Source organism: Ascaphus truei, chromosome 13, assembly GCF_040206685.1.
Source record: "Ascaphus truei isolate aAscTru1 chromosome 13, aAscTru1.hap1, whole genome shotgun sequence".
NCBI classification, from domain to species: domain Eukaryota; kingdom Metazoa; phylum Chordata; class Amphibia; order Anura; family Ascaphidae; genus Ascaphus; species Ascaphus truei.
In genome coordinates this window covers 22,648,445-22,667,909 of record NC_134495.1, presented here as the reverse complement: position 1 = coordinate 22,667,909, position 19,465 = coordinate 22,648,445, and the positions used below count along the sequence as shown (strand labels likewise).

The following is a 19,465-nucleotide window of genomic DNA, read 5'->3' as shown; positions in this document are numbered from 1 at the left end:
AAAAGGGGCGAAAGACAGAAACATACAAACACAGCAATATGTACATACTGAGAGAGACAGAAACCACATACACAGAAACTAAGCAAGATAGAGATCACACTGTGTTACAGCGGCAGTCTCACCGGCGGAGTCTTAGACACAGCTGGTCTTTTTGCAGGGCAAATCTTGGTGTTCTTTAGGATCGGTGATGGGCTTGGGGTGGATCTGGCAATTCGCGTTGGTTGGGGAGGAGCAGATGGTGAAGACTTCAAGGCGGGAGGTATTTTGTTGAAGAGCTTGGCAGTGTGGTTTGGTCTGGCGGGAGTGGTGGTTTGAGGCTGTGCTTTGGAAGTGCTGGCAAACTCACGGATAGCTGCGGCGGTTGCTGCCTTTTTGACGGTGCTGCTGCTTCTCAGCGGGGGAGGTTTGATTATGTTCTTGAGCACCGCGGGCAGGGGGGGCGATCGGGGTCGGGGAGGGCGACTGATGGATGGAGAAGCCTGCAGGAGGAGAATAGGCAGGGCCTTCACTTTGTGCTACAGACATACTGGATGGTGGGGGGGAATGATAACAAGGGGTGTGACTGACCTCTGCCGGGCAGGTGCTGACCTCCAAAGGCAGTTTCTTCAGGTCTGCGTTTGATCGCACAGAGACTGTTTTCTGCAATAAAAAACAATGCTCAGTTTACTCCCCTTCATGTGCCAGGAAGAGTTTCTGTTTCCCAACCAAACGGACAAGCTCGTATAAAGGGAGGGTGCCGTTCCACTACTTCTCACAAGATTTTGTTGACCTGCTAAAAGCAGTGGTCTCATTTCAAGAGGTTTGCAGACCCCTTTTCGCATCAAAAGGGGTTAAGCCACTTGAACCATCATTGGCAAAATGGAGGCCTTTGCTCACCTCAAATATGAGGCCCATTTTAATAGAACTGCCATTGACTGAAAATAAAAGGCGTCACACTAAGTTTGCAAATAAAGAAGTAGTGGTGCTTCCTTCTACCATTATAGATACTGTCAGCTGGTAAGGAACTAACTGCCCATTTTAGACCTCCAGTAAGGCTCAGACCCCCTCTCCCCTCCATTCACCTGCAGAGCCTCCAGCTTCTCCTGCTGCTGCCGGATCTTGTCAGTCAGCTGTTTCTTCTTCTCATCCTGGGACAGGACGTCTTTCTTCAGCACCCCAACAGGGACCTTCTGCTTCTGCTCTGCAGCTTCACATCTGCACGGGGGAGACAGACGGTTTGCCAAATGTGCCACATACCCAACTTTAAAAACACGGCGAGTGATGCTCAGCCCTGTCACACACGGACAGTCGCTTAACATATGTGTTACACAATATCAAATCCAGTGTAATATATAGCACACGATGCTCTTAACCCTTTCAGTGCCGGAGGGTCGTGCCACCTCTGTGGTCAGGGACGCTCCGGCACTTAAGCTCTTCGGACTGATCACATGATGAGGTTTCTTTTCCGTCCGCTTGTGACAGAGAGGGAGTGCCCCCCCCCCCCTTCAGTGAGGTACAGCCCCATAAAAACAAGTAAGGTGCAAAGATGTACAGCGTACGTCATAAGGGCCCCATGCGTCCTACACATGTACATGGAAAAACCTGCTACCATGACGTGACGTGGCTGCAGGCTTATAACGCTTTGGCCAAAGGGTTTAACTAAATGACCCTTACTCATGAGAATACGAACACTGAAGTATTTAACTATGTATTTTGTCACATCGGATATCTTTGTCTTTTGTTGTATACATTTGGCCACGCTCAGTAGAAATCCTTTTGACACATATATATATATATATATATATTATATATATATATATATATATATATATATATATATATATATTTGATGTGGTGGGTTCTGCTGTTAAGAGCTTGCTGGAATTGTGTTTTTTTTTAATGATGTATGGGACAGCTCAGATTCTGGCCCCTTCTGCAGCCCTGTACCTACTAACCTGTCCTGCTCTGAGTCAGGGTTTATGGAGCACACCCAGGTATCAGGATAATCCTTCTCTACAGAGCTCAGCTGGAACGGAAGCATCCGCCACTTCAGGCACAGATCTGCCGGGGAGCAAAAATGCATGAGTTGTAAGTGACACATTGAATTTAACTTCTAATCCCTCCAAGTTTCTGTTTTCCTTAGTGCTGCCGTTTTGAACTCCATGTCAAGATGAAAAAGAAAAGGGTCAGGCTTGTGTTATATCAAAAGAAGTAGAAGCCAGGGATGCATAATGAATCTCATTGCACTGCAGCCTCCAAGGTACTTTGATGCTGCATTTTGAGGTCACGGATACTCACCACACTGTATAGTGGTGGGGATCTCCATTGCGCGTCTGCGTTTATACCGCAGGTCTGTGGACGGGGGCTGATTCCAGTTTGCGGATAAATAACCAAACTCGTCCCAGAATTTGACTATCCCTTTCTGTGCTGTGGGACAAATCAAAATACAAAAGTGACCTGGGGAGTCCGTAACCGCTGAAGTTTTGCAATCAATACACGTGCTGAATAATGGTATCGAGATGTGCCATATATTCCAGCATATTCTCAATTATTCCCAAGCGCTGCATCATCATTAAGTGACTAACATTTGCATTACATTCACTTGAATTTCACTTAGAGAATCTAATCGGGACAAATTGGTCAGTGTGTGCACTGCCTTAAAGTGGCTATATCTTTTGGGTCTACGGAGGTATAATCGCCTTGATTTCAGCCCCGGGGACCTCCTGCTTCCCGGGATATTTAACTCCGCCGGGGATGCTGGTAGCTGGGCACAGAGAATGTTTATTTGAAGGTCTCACTTCCCAATAGAAGCCGCAACGTCACCCTATTGGCTAGCGTGACGTAGGACTTTTAAACAGCAGCGAGATACCGGCATCACTTTCCGATGTAAGCATCTAGGGGAGCAGGAGGTCCCCAGAGCTGAAATGAATATGGTTCAGCTTCAGAGACTCCCTGCTTCTCACCTGGTGGGTGAAATAAAACATTTTTAAAGGCAAAAGTCCTTTACCCTGTATGTAGCCAGAGGGGCAGCAAAGAGGTCGAATAGAGTGAAATGTAATGGATTTGAAGTGAGTTTTGCAGATGTTCAACCTCTAGGAAAAAAAGCAAACCTTTTTCTTACACTAATTAGTACATATACAGAGTGTGCACATTTGAGTTTTGTTTAAAAACAGACGATGGGTTGGTCAGGCAACAGGACCACGTATGAATGACACTGGAAAGACCCTGGTTTTACCCCGAACCACCAATCATGAGCGCTAGACGTTTATCTTTGTGCCGAGTGCCTTTTACATCCACCATTGCTTTGGCATGACCTCACAGGGCCACTCACCTATCCCCACATCCTTCCAGTATTGCGCCAAGTGCTCGCCCATGGCCTTCAGCAAGTGACGATACTCCTTGGCGTCAGCAAAGTCCTGCTTGTTGTGCGTGGGTTCCAAAACCAGGTATGGAATGTCTACCACCCCCACCACTCCCCCGCAGGCCCTAAATAGAGAGAGGGGGGGGGGGGAAGGGTCAGGACAACATAGAAATGAATAACGTAGGGAGATATGGAGGGTAAACCCCTTCAATGCCAGCCGGTTAAAGCAGCCTATGTAGGAGTGACAACAAAGCAATTAAATAACTTTTCTACCAGTTTAGTGGTTTCACAAGTTTTGGCCAGAAAACGTGATGGCAAGAAGGCCCAGCAACACTGAGTGCACAATCAATACAATTTTTGCTTAGAGTTTGCACCTAACTGAAAAAAAAAAAACTAGATAACGGGAGGCATGGACATCAGGGCACAATAGTGTATTTACAATTTGTAGAATATAGCAAAGGTTGCTATTTTTATTAGTTGCCCACCCCAAAATAAAACTTGTTATATTTCTCCTATGAGCAAACTGTTGGTGGATTTTAACAGGAGGGAAAAATGAAGGCACTTTAATTTTAGACACTTAAGAGGCACTGCGCCTTTAAAGCAGCATTACTAAAATGCAAACACGTTCTTTCTCTCGGAGACCTGAGGGCAGTGAGCCTGTATCTGGTACAACTGTTGAAAGATCATTTATATTAAAAAAAAAATCTGTTCTTTCCGATTTTTCTGATTCTTGCCTTCAACGGGGTGGATATTTCTACTTCTTTTAGGTCTTGATTGCGCATCACTGCTGGGTATAAATGGTTGGATAGGAATTTAAAACATAAAAGAAAGCGCACGGAGAGAGACTATTAGTAAAAATAAAAGATACTTCATGTAAAAAAATAAACAGTAACAATTTACAGATATAAAATTGTTCCGATCTCCCACACATACGGGGGAAACGTAAGTACAGGGGAAGTCCTGGTCTAGCGTAAGAGGAACCGCAAGCAGCTGGCAAGCCGGTTGCGGCGTCCTCGTGGGGGAGTGCTGACTTCAGGCATCCGTCGTCAAAAACGTATGGACTTGATGTCTCAACGCGTTTCGCTTCAAATGACGCGTCATCAGGCTGTACTTAGGTTTCCCCCGTGTGTGTGTGTGTGTGTGTGGGAACGCCTTTTCTACCATCGGCTGGGACTAAGTTCTATGACAACATCAGAGCCCTGATATAGGGGAGATCGGAACAATTTTTTATCTGTAAGTTGTGTACTGTTTATTTTTTACATAAAGTATCTTTTATTTTTACTAATAGTCTCTCCATGCGCTTTCTGTTCTATTTTAGTGTTAGTATTGGCCCCGTTGATCACGGGAGAAGTGTTAACCTGCAGGAGTGACACTCGCGCTACACTAGGAGATCTGGTAGTCAGAGCGGACCTACCATCACCAACTTGGACAGGAATTTATCAACCTATGTGAGCTGATGTTCTTGTGCGTCTGAGCACAGACAGTGACTTACATGCCGCCTTCCAGCTGTGGTCCAACCTTCTCGTACATCTTGATCAGTCGACTGCAGTTATACACAAACATCCCGTCCAGGTCCCGCTGCTCAATATTCACGCCAAAGATAAAGTTTAGCTCCTTTGGCTCTTTCAGGGCCCTGAACGGTAAAGGGAGTCAAGAGGGGGAAAATAAGACCCATGTATGTACAGTATGTACTCAACAAAGCCAGAGGGGTATTTTCACTAAAATGTGAAGAGCATTATTCATCGTTTATATTAATGCAGTGGACAAGAGTTTGGAAGTATGGAGGGTCAGAAACCAAATGGAATTAGACATGAGATGTTCCCCAGAACATGGACAATTATGGAATGAGCAAAAATAAATCATAGACCCAAATTAAACTGCTCAAACCAACCCAAGATGCCCCAGACACTATGAATCTCAACTCCACTTTAACCACCAGCCAGTGCTGGTTATACTAGCAATGTCACACAAAGCAATGCATTACGGGTCCCTACAGTGCAAAAGCGTTACCTCTACACCAGGGGAGCACAATCTTTTTCCCCTGTGCCCACCTGCCGACTGTCCCTCTCCGCGCACCCCCCTCCTTGGCTCAGACGTTCTGAGGGGTTCACATGGCCCCTCTGCATCATTTGACGCTGCGTTGCCATGGCGAGACATCATCAGAAGACGTCTGAACCAAGGTAAGAGAGCATTACAGAGGCCTTCGCCGCTTCCCCGGCATTTAATTGAAATGCCTTCGGAAAGCACGCAGGGCCTCTGTAAGCCCCCCAGTTTGCGCACCCCTGCTCTACACACCTCTGGTCCATTGCAACCGTCATCATTCAGTACAAGGTTGAAAGAAGACTCCTGTTGCATTTGTTTGTTCAGTTCTACTTTTACATATTATAGTCCTCAGCATCAGCTAATCTTACAAACCAGAGCATTGGTGGTTCCTTTTAAAAGGTTGAATCAAAATAATATGCATAAGTGACTCCCACACATCTGTCCATCATGAACGATTCCTGTTCTCCAACCCTCTTGGCTCAAAATTCTCCCAACAAGCAGCTCTGGCCTCACCTCTGCTTTGCTTCCTTAATACGCCTCTTCACATCTGCCTCTCTGCGGACGGTTATCGCCGTGTTCTGCACCTGCCGGAGAGCTGCCTGAGAACGAGAAAGCACACAGCTCTTAAAGATGAGGAGCACAAGGAAAGCTTTAAACAAATATATCTATCATTCTACTAAAAACTGAAATGGAGATTGTTTTTAAGGAAAGACAACTATTTAAAGACGTGAAAGTGTAGATATATGAATATAAAAGTATTTGTACTCTTCACCATCCTGTAACATCACTCTTTGATTACTGGAGAACTTTGACTCACCCTGGATTCCCGAGTCAGGTCACCCCCGAGGCGCAGCTCAATCGCTCGAGCTTTGCTCTCAGCCTCCCGCGCCTTATCCTCCGCTGGCGAAATAAGAGGGAAGTCAACATTTAACAGAGGAGTTACTGGAGATCTACCAGATACAAAAAGGGACACCGCCAACTCCTATTCGGCATTTCTTGAGCCTCCTAAAGCACCGTACAGCAAAGACCTATCCCAGCTTTTGCAACTTATGAACATAGAGAACCCTGGTTCAATGCCTTCTTGTGCATCAGGCTTTAAAACTAGATTGCAAGCTCTCTATCCATGGTAATATTATACTAATGCATATACTAATGCATTGATGAATACCAGTGTACCCTGGGCTGTAGCCTGTAGAATTACAAATGTACGGTCTATTACTGATCCAAATCTAAGTTTCCTTCTCGAGACATAAGGACATAATGAGCTGACACTGAATTACAAACCAGAATTCTCCACTTCAAACAGAAGTGCTTTTACATTGCAGTATTCATACCACCAGTGACCAAGCCCACATTTGTGTATTTTTCCTTAAACCCATTTGTTGGGAAAAGGTTAAGGACATTTTTAACATAATGGTCCTGAATTAAAAACCAGGACAGTAACCTCCCCCCACTTCCTTGCTCCCCGGGCAGTACCGATCTTGGCCATGTGCTCGGCTTTCTTCACCTCCTGCTCTGCTCGGGTTTTGAACCGATTTGACGTGTATTTGTACATTCTGTGGAGAGAAAGTGTGTCTTACAAATTGCAGATGATACTCCATTCAGCTAAGAAGGGTTTGAGTGCAGTTACTGTAAGTGCTGTTTTTAGGAGTACATCATTGCTCTGGTCAACAGGCTGGTCCAAACATCATCAGAAATTAAAATTCAAAATGTTAGCAGGTCTTTTGTAAATATGCTGATTTGCTTCTTCATAGCTCATACAGAACTTGCATTACAAAAACAGTGGGAAGGTCTTAGTTACAGGCTGAAAAGTCAGGAAATAACTCTTTATAGACTTGTAGGCTACCAGATATGAGGCCATTTGCGTTAAACACTGGTCACAGTCGGGATTATATAGCACAGGTAGCAGCTCCTTCCCTTACCTGGGCTTGTAGAGGCAGCAAGATAGACGCTTTGTCTGCACCTTGTGGCTATGAATGAAGATTCTCATTCTCGGGTCAATGTAAAGTACGGCAGCATAGGCTCGGAATGAACGACGCTCTGGCTTCCTGTGCAGAACAGACACAGAGGCTTGTACAACATAATACATATGCACAATACCTCTAGCTTCTCTGTGTAGAGACCCTGACAGTCCCAACCTACTAGAAGACTGTGCCTCACATACAGTACTACCAAAAGGAAGGAGGGCGATGCTTAGCCCTTCTGGAATAAAAGGTGCCCCGTTAAGATAGACACTCTACTGTACAAGTGAAAGGTGGTAGCAACAACATGGAACAGTTTGGAATTAATATCAGCTGCACTCTATTATTATACGTGGCTGGCAAATGGAACAATCAGAGAGGTTTTCATATGAGATGCAGGTTCAGTGTGTTCATGACAACTCAGAGCCAAACAGAAGAATCCATGTCTGAAAATTCAATCTGATTTCACATATCTGTGAAGCTTGATGGAGAAATCTAGTTCATACAACAAGATTAATTCATGATCTTCACACCCTGATCCTTCTCTTCTCACTTACGTTCCGTCTGGAGGAGTCCCAGCCATCTGAATATCTTTTGGGTCAGAGATCACATCCAGCTCTGGCTCACCAGAGTCCATCAGCTTCAAGTTAAAAATTACGACCAGTGTACCTAGACAGCGAAAAGAGCACTCTTTAATTCAAGCTCAAGAAGATTTATTATAACTTCAAGCTCAAGTACATATTACAGCAGAGACTAACTTAAGATGGAATTCTACCCTGTTGAGGTATCTGCTTGAGACAAAAGGAATATAAAATGTCAAGCGTACAGATATCAAAATTCAGTTCTAATAGCATGGACTATGAGAATGTGATAATCTAAACATGTACAAGGACAGAAGCTGCCATCACCTGACTGCCTTTTTACCTTTGTCCCCTGTGATCTTTTTGAACTGCTCTAAGACCTCCTTCTCGGAGTGGAATGGAGAGTACTTATAGATGAGCTCTGTCTCAATGGCAAATTTCTCCATGTTTTCTGTTAGCGGCTCGCATGTTTTAGAATTCCACGTGGGGAGAGGGACAATCACCTTCAGTGCAGCAGGGAGAGAAAACACAGAGAAGAGGTCAGGACATTGACTTATTTTACAAATGTAAATTCTCTCAACACAATATTATTCTTGCATATTCTCATTTAGCTGAGAACTCTTGATTTAACCCAGTCCCCTGCAGAGTGCGACATAGAGGAATCTGGGTTTCATATCAAGTAGTTTTGCTCTGAGGGTCCTTGTGCAATTATGGTCAACTACCATCAAAACGTACACCCCATAATGGCAACATATTGGAGTACTGTGCATCACTTGCCAAGCCGGAGATAGCAAGCCTTACTGGGACTAGTTATATACAATAATAACAAAAGCTACTGAGCCCTCATGTCACAATGAGATGCATCAACTATTGCATTTCTTGCAGTTATTTTCCGCCATAATTTTTTTGCATTAAAACCATTGTTCAGTATCAACCCAACATCAACCAGAGTACTTTACAAGTTATAATTAAGGAAAACTTAATTTTAGTACTGTATATCCATAGATTGGGTCTAAACACAATTTTGATCAGTTGAATGTTCAACTTTAAAATCAAAGGGAACTGCAATGCATCTTTAAGAAACGTAATAATATGACTGTGCACAAACCTCATCAATGCCCTCCTCCTCGTGAAAGGTACGAGACAGAAAAAGGCAGGTCATTGTTTCTCCCTTCTTGGTGAAAAGGATGAAATCTTTTCCGATTCGCATAGAACCTCTGGTAGCAGATCACATTGTAGCAAGCCACCAAAAGAGAGGGATAGAAAGGCGATAGATGAGAAATGCTAATTTAAAAAAAAAAAAAAACTATGATTGGCAAAGTCACAAATTTCTTAAAAGTATATACCCATCTCATTTGCAAATTTTGATTTACAGTTTGGGAATGCGTCCAAAGCCGCTACAAAACTGTGCTATATATCACACACGGTTGGATTCTGCAGATAAAAGATCATAAATTTGAAAGCAGGAGCAAAAACAATTCCAATGTGATATTGCAATGTTAGCAGTTTACTGATACCATGAACGGACAATGTCATCCACAGCTGAAGTATAAAATGCCAATATTTCCTCTAGGGATTTCTAGCAAGTATGGGTGATTCATGTTTCCAGTTGCAATTTATAAAAAGCTACCAAAAGGCAGAGGGTATACACTTTTCGGAAACAGAAACTAGGTCTCGAACAGTGTTCGAAGCGTGGTCCTACTGAATAGTATTAAGGATCATGTTTGAAAAAATAAATACATTTAAATGGTATTCTTCTGCAGTCGAGCACATTGCCATTATTTTATATGACACTTTGAGCACTGTTCTTAAGAGTTAAAGAGCTTCAACACCTAAGATACAAAATCATGCAATAATAACAAAAAACCTTTTTTTTTTTTAAGGAGCAAGAGTTGGCTCAACATGGTACTTACGACTTTAAACCATTCCCGTACTGCCCAATCTGTATAGATTCAGGAGTTCTTTTAGCAGAACGACCAAACTGAATTACACTGGCAGCATCACCTAAGAAAACAGACAAGTATGCAAATCTAAATTGTTACATTTGACCAAAAAAAAGTCACATTTAATCCTGGAATGCCACAGCCCAGGTAGGTTCTTCTCAGGTTTGAATTTTCTAATCGTCAAAAGGGCTCAAGGTTGTCCATTAAAAATTGTCATACCATTGCCTTAAGGTTATGTTCAGTGTAAATATGAAAACAGCCTCATGACACAAGGTTTAGAGTTATATCTTCTCGGCCTAAAATTTTAAGATTGCCCAAAGTACATTCTTACTAGTCGTAAGAGGGCCTTGAAAGCCTTCAGGTTATGTTCCCCCTAATACATTCCTGTCAACAGGAGTGTACGCCTTTGTAACTGAATTCAGTGTTCTTGGAAACAGACTCACAGAGCTGCTCTAATACATGTCACAATCTTTACTTTCTACTCACTTGGATCCATTCCCGCTCCATCGTCAAGAAAACAGAGCATAAAGCATCCTCGCAAGTCTTCTCTTTGCACTGCAGGAGATTAGATATGGCCAAGAAGTGGTTACCCAACAACTGGTATCCTTCCACACATCAAGCATATATCAGAGCTAAATTTATTCTGGCATTAGCAAAAGCATCACCCACCAAAATGCAATTTTCTGCTAATTACCTGGAAATGAAGAAGGAAGGGCTCATTCTGTTCTGAATCTTAAACTATTTCTGATCAATAAACACAAGGAATTTGCCAGAAAATTTTAATTTCTGCTGCAACTAGAACAAGCTCTGAAACAGATTATCCCTTCACAGTTAAATTTGTGCAGCTTAAAAAAAATTATTTAACAACTATATATCCGCCAAGCTTTCTGTGATTTCCCTCTTCCCCGTCTAGCCTGATTCACCTGTCTGTCTTCTATGGAATCTCTTTGACAGGCCAATAATTACAATGTTTTTGTTTTTCAATTTAAGAGTTATCTGGACTTAATATATATATATATATATTAATAGTTCAGCAGTATTCTTTGCTCACCCTCCCATACAACATTGCTTTTATAGTGACATTAAAATGATAAAAGCCGTGTCCTTTGTTCAAACTGAACATACCCGTAAAAATATCGATTCTTGTAGCGTCAGCATCTCTGCAAAAAAGCACATTAAAAATAGGAGTAAATATTTTACTGCAAATAAACATTCCTTCCCTATAAACACTACATTTTGCAATTTATATTCCATTCCTACAATTTTAAGCCGAATTGATGTACGTCATTTTTTAATAGACCATACGTGCTTCCTTGCCTCTTATGTAGGTTATCCAAGTTGGAATACAAAACTATTTACAGTACATTGAACAAGACTTTTCTATCTAAAGCATCTCTCTAAATGTGTGTATTACGAGCACCAACAATAAACAGTTACAATGTTAAATAGTACTCAAGGACAGTGACCTTTCAACCTGGGAAAATCTAAACCAACCAAAACAATATGCAACCATCTCAATGGCAAGTGATTACTCATAAAAACATGCTCGCTAGTAACTAAAGTACTGTACATACCTTGCATTATCAACCAGTTCAGCCAAAGCACCAAACAGGAACTCATGTGTTGTGCTACATACAATAAATAAAAACACGAATGTTACTTCAGAAATACAACCATAAAACCCTGCTGCACAGACCATAATACACTACGAAAATTGGTTTCCCCTAATGTTCTTAAAGCAAGGAATACAAGTCAAAATCGGAAACTGTCCAAAGGACAACAGCTTAAAACCGCAAGTTATCGGCTTCTCACATTCTTTAGGATTAAAATTTGCATGCAAAGTGCTCAGTGCCATCAGTGTTTGTATACTGTATATAGGCTATCCGAAGGAATCATAGCCAGGTGGTGTCCATATACAGTATTGTGACGCCATTTTATGTTTAGCTCATGATTACTGGACTAAATCCATCTGTTTTTTTTTCAAGATATGTAGAAACATCCAAAAGTGATAAGGTCATTGGCAGATCCCGTGCTACTCAACTTCAATATGGTCTTCACTCCATCTAATCAACAGGTACTTGCAAGTTCTATATTTAAAAACTCAATTGTGAAAATCGTAGATTATCAATGTTGGTATATTTGCATATTGTACTCGATATTTCTGAGCAGTTTGTAAGTCAATCTTCTTTGTTACAGTATTCTTCAGGTGCCTTAAAGGTTGCCAATTTCAGTTTCTTGATTACACAACCATGTTGTATTTCTTCTCTGCTGATGCAAAATGGAAATATGCCCCTCAATTCTTTTTTCCAACGAGTTCTTTCAATGCCAAATTATTTTATAAATAAACTGGTTAAACCTAATGTTGTTCACCATTCAGCCTTGTAAACAAAGACTTTTCTGTTAAATTTTTTACAGGGATTACATTTTTAGTTGTTAAGTTTCTTTTACGAAAATTAAACTTTTTACAATTGTTCACCAGTTGAACTTTGTCAAAGATTGTACTGCAAAGATCCAACAACTTTTATTGTTCCTGGATAATACCTTCAAATTGAACCAATATCCAATTTTCACACGTCGTGAGCCTTCAAAACCATGACATTTTCCTTTTTAGAAGTGACTAAATGTTCTATGTTATTACAATTTCTGGGGATGCTGCATCTGAGGAAAAGTTTTGAGACAGCCTTGAACAATGACATTCTGTTATTCTTCTTAAATATATTGAAAGCATTAACTTTCAAATTATTCCATACAAAGGCTCATCCACATTATTTTCTCAAGCAACAGTGTTCTTTATATGGCTATTTAAAAAAAAATTAAAGCTCTGATATCTATTTCTTCACTGGGATTCCTTTTATACAACCTCAGGTACTGTACAAATCAGATTTTTTAAAGAACCGAAATCTGTATGAATACCAAATATTTCTCAACTTTTTGAGCCAGTCTTTGATGGTGAATTCAGTACTAACCAATTTCCAGTTTTAATATCTTCTGGTATAACCACCAAATTTGGACTCCATAACTTATCCACATATTGGTCCGATTCCATATCTTTTGTACATCTTGATCCAAGACTTTTGTTTACGACAATAAATTGGGGGTTGTTGAGTGACCTACAAAGCTTATCCTTTCGCGTAGCCAAAAAAAAAACATTAAAAAAAGAATCTATTGGTATTACTTTTTTTCCCCCATCAGCATATGCCTTTTTGAGAAAAAAGAAATTAGATCAGTTTAAGAATCATGTGGATACATCTAAATTGTCTGGTTAGTTGGAATCTTCCATAGGAATGAGGAGACAGTTACTGTTTTATATTTTTCAATTGAAGTCCTCTATGTTCCAATCATAGATTTTAAAATTAGATGAAAAGGCAACTTCCATACACATTTAGATTACCTCCTTGGTTCAATGAAGAATTTAATCTTAGAAAAAAAAATCTCTAGATGTAATATTCTGGAAGATTTTATGAAAATGTAATATGAGAAGTTAATCGTTCATAAATGCTAGTGATGTCAAAATCAGATCCAGAACTCTAGGAATTACATGGGTAATTTAATGAGGATCAGGTCCAGAATCTCATTCGAAAAAGGTCTATTGCAGATTGAAAGCCGACTCCAAAAAATGTTTTGCAATAATTGTCTTTATTTACATTTTTCATATTTTTCACATACATCATACTGAATTCCTCTGTAGCAATTGGGACTACTATGGCTGCAAACCCTGGTTCAAGCTCACCCCCTGAATCCTCTGCTTCCCCGTTCTCCTCCTCCACTTCCTCCAGGGCTGGAACATCTTCCTGGACCCTGGCCAGAATGGTATCCCTGCATCCGCAGGTAAAGCTATGCCTGTTTCATGTCGCTCGAGATCCTCCTCCAGCAAAGTCTTTGCCTGACCGGCGGTAGTCCATATCCCTCACACCGGGATACGATTTGGGGACGGTCCCAAATCCGGTAACGACCTGACCATCTGTCCATCTTCGCCTGGTGGCACTAAACAAAGTGACAAGAGTGAACCTGCGCTTTTCCTGCTTTGTGTAACGTGTGTAAGTCACAACTTGTTTTGAGAGCTCGCAGTCTACGAGTTTGTCTTTATGCTATAAATCCCAGAGGATTTTATAGCATAACAATTGTTGGTATCGAAGAAATATTGATGTAGAAATATTTATATGGGTTCTCTTAAAACTGAATTATGCATATCTTTAAAAAAACAAAAACAAATGTTAATCAGCCATAATCACTGAAACTTTGGGCTTACTACTACATTAGTTGCCCTGTTAAGCAACAATTTAACTTGCTTTAATGAAGCAGAAATGGTATATTCCCAGATACTTGTTTGTGTTTTGTGCAGTCAGGCTTTCAGGTCTAAATTTGCACAGTTGTTAAACACATATCGAAGGTGTTCCATTTTTTTAAAAATTTAAGTTTGTTGAATGAAGTGGAGCGGCTGCTTTAAATAACGAAACATTTCAGAAATAGAAGAGCTGTACTGAGATTATCCACACTGCTTTTAAGACTTATTGTACATTCACCAGACTTCAATGTAGGTCATATTAACCCATTTGGTTTCCATCGTCTTATACATTTGCGATTATTAGCACATTTGCCTAATGACTGTCTGGATATATGCTGTACTCAACGTATGTTCTTGCATAAAATCTCCTCCGTGGAAAGTTTCCTGCCGTGCAGCCGTTTTCAAATTGGGTAACAAACGTTACATTCTACGACAATAAAAAAAAATTATTGTGGAAATGCGTTTCCCTCCACGATTTTCATCCGGTTTCATATCTTCAAGGCATCCGGGTATGTTTACATCTTCAAGCAGCAGGTGATCCCTCCGGGGATAATTTTACCAGGAATAATGAGGTCTCTATCGAGGTAGAAATGTCTTCACTGTTGATATATGCAAGATCCCTTGGGAAACTCCAGCAAAAAATAAACCTTCACTCTGGTATCTTCTGATTCTTGATTTAAATATTAGTCACTTGCACCAACTGCCTAACCAGTATTTTACAAACTAAAACCATGATATAAATTAGAATTAAGCAGTTTGGTACATTTCTAGAATCTCTGTTTAACACAAAGTTTGATGGAAGAGGTCAGGGTATTTCATAGCAAGCACCTGTAATTTGACAACAAAACCTTCTGTACACAGAAAATGTTTTGTATCACATATGTAAGAGCGTTTAAATCGCTTGCAACGGATCATACGGTCACAATACGGCACGATCTGCCCAGAATATTTTTTCTTTGCATGCAGCATACTCACGAATTTGTGTGTAGATATTCGAAGGTCAACTGAGCACGGTTTAAACTGCTATAATTTGTAAATGCCATAATTCCAAATTTTCAGATGTTGCATCAAACAATCTTCGCGAACCGACAGAATTTAGATATTACTGATTTGTTGCTGTAAACAAAAGGATGTAGTTACAGATGCTGGTATGTAGAAAGCCGCTCAACAGCTTGTCTTCGGGTCTGCTATAAAGTATATATGAAGCAGAAAACCCAGCATTAAGGAGGGTTGTTCTGTTTTGAGTTTCATCCAGTGCCCTTCAGACACTTTTAAAGATGGGAAACCATTTGCAAATTAAATCAATCTAGTCATCTTCATAATTCTTTCCCACATTAAGGATATTCTTCCACTTGTAATGCCTGCTGCTGTGGAATCTGAAAAAGCAAAGAATATGAAATAAATCTAAAAGGTCTCTTAGGACCTCTCCTGTATTCTAGCTTTCCTTCTTTTAAACTATTTCATCTTCCTCTAAGAAACAGCCCCCCCCCCCCAAAAAAAAAAACAAATCACCACCCTCTTCCCTTAATTATTCTACTAGTCCCTACAAATTGTTATATTTGTATATTTAAATCCTCTCCTACATACCATTGCCTTACAGAAAAGATTCCACCAGGCATCACTAATACACCCCTCCTTGTAAACATCTACCACATCATCTAATATTTTACTTCCATATACAACACCCGTGGATAATATACCCCCACTGCCCCTTCCTCATTAATCTGTCCCTCTCTGAAAAAGACTCCTCTTTACTATTCTACCCCTCAGTTGCCAATCCTCTCGCTTACCAAACCCTAACAACCCTCAGATTTCTACCCCAGCCGTCACCCTCTCTCCTCCTGCGTTCTCTCCTCACCCCCGTACTCCCCCCTCCCCTCAGTCTCTCAGATAGCAAACTTCCGGTACGGACCCCCTCCTCTTCCGCTGTGCGCGAGCCCCTGTCTGCTTGGCAGACACCCCTCGGGGACGCGCAGCCCTTTTGAGGTAACACACCACAGGACGCTAGGAGCTCCCGCGCTTTTTTTTCTTTCTATCCGCGTGCCCGCCCCGAGCCTCGTGCACAGCGTGGATCCGAGCGCGCTCCGCCTTCCGACCAATCACAGCGTCGGCTGCCTGCGGTTACCATCCAAAGATGTTGTTTAAGCGAGGAGTTGTGGTGGGGAGGGGGGGGGGAGCAGGGAAGAGGCAGGCACTGTGTGTGGGTGTAGAAATTGTTGCGTCACTGAGTTTTCGCGCCACCACTCTGTCACACGCCACCTCATCACGTGACACCAAATTCGCGGTTGGAGATTGGCTCTTTCGGCATCAGGGTGGCGGCCGCGCGCGCGCTCCCAAGACAAGTAGACAAAGATCCAGCACGGCACTGCGGAAACGAGAGCGCGCACGTGCGCGGTGACGAGCACAGAGTGGTAATTGAGAGAAGTGGAGATTATACGACCTGTTTTATTCACTTTTTATACCTATATTGTGGCATGGCCATGTAATGTATATTTTAAAGTAGCTGGACATTCAAATTTGTTCTTGCAAATCCCCCCAGAAAATTGAGAACATGTATTTTTTTTTAATTGTTACAGAAATAGATCTTGAGACTGAACATGGAGTTCAATGAGTGTGAGGGGGTGTTTATTAGTCAGATTTCAAACTCCAAGTTCAGGAATGTGAGATTTGGAGTTTCTGGGGTGCAAAATAGTGTTTTATTGGAAAAATTTGCTCATTTTGTTGGTTAGGCTGCTGCACCGCTGGCGCCGACCGTGCTCATGCTTGAGAGCGGTGACGTCACCAGCTCTCCATGCATGAGCCCTGGGTTTCCTTTCTATTTTGCAAGTGCGCTCGTGGGGGGGCATGGGGTCTTGTTGAGCATGCTTCAAACTCTTTTTTTTTGTCTCCCCTATCACCAAGCTAGGGAGAGCGTGCTTGCGCGCACCGCGTGAGCAGGGACGGGACAATTTATATTGCAGAAACTAAACTCGGCAAGCGCCATGCGCTTAACGCTTTCGTGGACGCAGCCTGAGACGCTTGAAGTCTGTAAAAAAAAAATATGCGTCTGGCAAAATGTTTAAGGAAGTCTGTAAGCGTTGGTCTGACTTTTATATACGTATGTATTTATACAACCTGCAGCCTATTTGCAGAGATAAATTACCTGGGAAAATAATACAGGAAATTATACATATCTGGAATTATTGAATGTAAACATTTGAAGAAGGGCGTCCCTGCCCCGAAGAGCTCACACTCCGACCCACTAACATGGATCCAGTTGGCAAATAGAGTTGTGTACTTACCCACATTGTGAGGGGAATTTATTTACCCTTTGTGCCAGCAGGTTGTGCCATGGACACGCCAGCATTTTCAGATATGGACACGCCAGCATTTCCAGATATGGACACACCAGCATTTCCAGATCGGCGTGCAGGGTGTCGCGCATGCCTGTAGCCTGAGCGATCCATGGCCTGTAGGATTTCTGTGAAGTGCACGACGGGGAGGCATGGCGGATGAAGGCTGTGACGTCACGTGAGTGGTTCACCCTCATTGGCTGAACTGCGCACGTGACCTGGCTGTCGCGCGACAAAATCAAAATCTTTTGTCGGCTGAAAAATCTGCCGCTCTGTCACACTTCCGCGTGCACTATGGCCGGCTCCATAGATCCCCTGCATTTTGTTCGCTCCGTTGTGCGGAGTATGGACGCGGCCTAATACTACCCGTCCCGTGACGAGTGAACAACCTTTTATGCCTATTGCTTACTCAACACTTTAAAAAAAGATACAAATAGATCTTGTGTAACCCAGGGCAAACATCTGCATGGGACCATAATTCTTCCCTTAGCTGAGATAAGATGAACATTTTGATTTGTTTTCCTACAAAGACGTAGGCGTTTACCAAGTCAGACTGACCTGACATGTTTTGCATGTTCGAGGGAAACACTGCTAAGCATTTTGGTGCCTACAAGCCTGCCTGGGAGGGCAGGGGTAAACAAAATGCTTCTTATATTTCAAGCTCTTTAGCAGAAGGAAACCTTTATCCAAAGCATCAATCAACAGTACCATATTACCCTGTATTACGTCTTGCATGAAATGAGCTAGATTAACCAGTGTGTTAACATCGACTTATGTTTGCAAAAATGTAAAGTGTGAGTGATAAATATTAAATTTAGCAATCTGAAAAAAAAAGAGCTAAATATGCCGGTGCTTGTGAATGTGGAAAGCAATTTTTCCTAATCAACAGTTGAGGTACACAGGGATTTGGAGGCTTTTATGAAAAAGCAACTTTATTGTAATTTTATTTCACAATATATTTTTTTTTTAACCCTTTGAATGCCCCATCGCGTAAAAATCAACATCATACTGGCACTCAGGGGGCTCTACAGCTTGCATCATGCCAGAAATGTTCGTTTTCTAGGGAGCGATGAACGCAATCACAATGGAAGGCAGATTATCCTCCACTACTGTTCACGTCTTGGGGGAGCCTGCCAGCAAACACGTGATCGCTGCAGCAAGTGATCATGTGGTTGAGATCCGGAAAATACCTTTGATATTCAGGTATCTTCTGGCACCCAAAGCTTTGACAGGCTTCTTGTGGTGGTTACGGTTTGGAAGTGAAAAATGTTGATAATGGGGGACATTCCCCCTTAATGGAATAGGTTAAATACTCATTGTGATAAGTGGTAAAAATTGCAGGCCCTAGGAAGTAAAAACAACTCCAGAAATTAAATACATGACTGCACATCTTACAGCTTAAGAATCCTTGAAATAAACGTAACCACTCAAATCAGTTGCTGAGCGATATTATCAAACTGAGGGGTGAGGTAAAGTTTGTTTAACAGGCAACTCAAAAAGCCCTCCGGAGGACAGAGCAAAGATTTTATGAAAAAGTTAGCAAACATGAGCTCTTTTAATATTTAGAGAAATGTACAACATTTTGGGAAAAATTAACATGCGCATTAAATATGGCATACACATATAAATTACAAACACACAAACAGAATATTATAGTGCAACCCTACAGACCCAACTCCAGTGAAAGGACTAAAATAGAAAATAAGTCTTCCCTTAAGAGGTGCTGTTACTTTAACAGGACTATCTGATCCATCCCACCAATAGAAAGGTTCTTTGTCAAGAAATGCATACATATAACCTTAATATATTCATTGTTGATTTTTTTTTTTTTTAACTATTGCTCAATGCTATACGAAACACACATACCCAGCAAGCTCCAAGGAACCCCAAAAATTACCACATAATAAATATATGTATATAAGTGTCAATTGGAGTGCTTGTGGGCTTGGCTAAATGTATACAACAACAAAAAAGAAGCCC

The 19,465-nt window shown here is 41.6% G+C and overlaps 1 protein-coding gene across 6 annotated transcripts in view; it reads right to left on the bottom strand.

Annotated features, from left to right (window-relative positions):
• Nucleotides 1-16,308, bottom strand: part of MORC2 (MORC family CW-type zinc finger 2) — a 29,067-nt gene extending 12,759 nt beyond the window's left edge. For 3 of the 6 annotated variants that reach the window (XM_075568929.1, XM_075568924.1, XM_075568930.1), the window contains exons 1-20: nt 15,944-16,048; nt 15,129-15,529; nt 11,443-11,496; nt 10,994-11,028; nt 10,355-10,423; nt 9,839-9,929; nt 9,034-9,142; nt 8,269-8,428; nt 7,902-8,013; nt 7,306-7,431; nt 6,860-6,939; nt 6,201-6,283; nt 5,897-5,982; nt 4,833-4,973; nt 3,311-3,465; nt 2,278-2,406; nt 1,935-2,040; nt 1,062-1,194; nt 568-639; nt 123-479 (exon numbers count right to left, since the gene is read on the bottom strand). In XM_075568929.1, coding sequence (XP_075425044.1) covers nt 123-479; nt 568-639; nt 1,062-1,194; nt 1,935-2,040; nt 2,278-2,406; nt 3,311-3,465; nt 4,833-4,973; nt 5,897-5,982; nt 6,201-6,283; nt 6,860-6,939; nt 7,306-7,431; nt 7,902-8,013; nt 8,269-8,428; nt 9,034-9,142; nt 9,839-9,929; nt 10,355-10,423; nt 10,994-11,028; nt 11,443-11,496; nt 15,129-15,196 — 2,166 coding nt within the window. In that variant the 5' untranslated portion in view covers nt 15,197-15,529; nt 15,944-16,048. The other 3 variants (XM_075568927.1, XM_075568925.1, XM_075568928.1) reach the window with 3 other exon arrangements.
• Nucleotides 16,309-19,465: the final 3,157 nt, after the last annotated feature.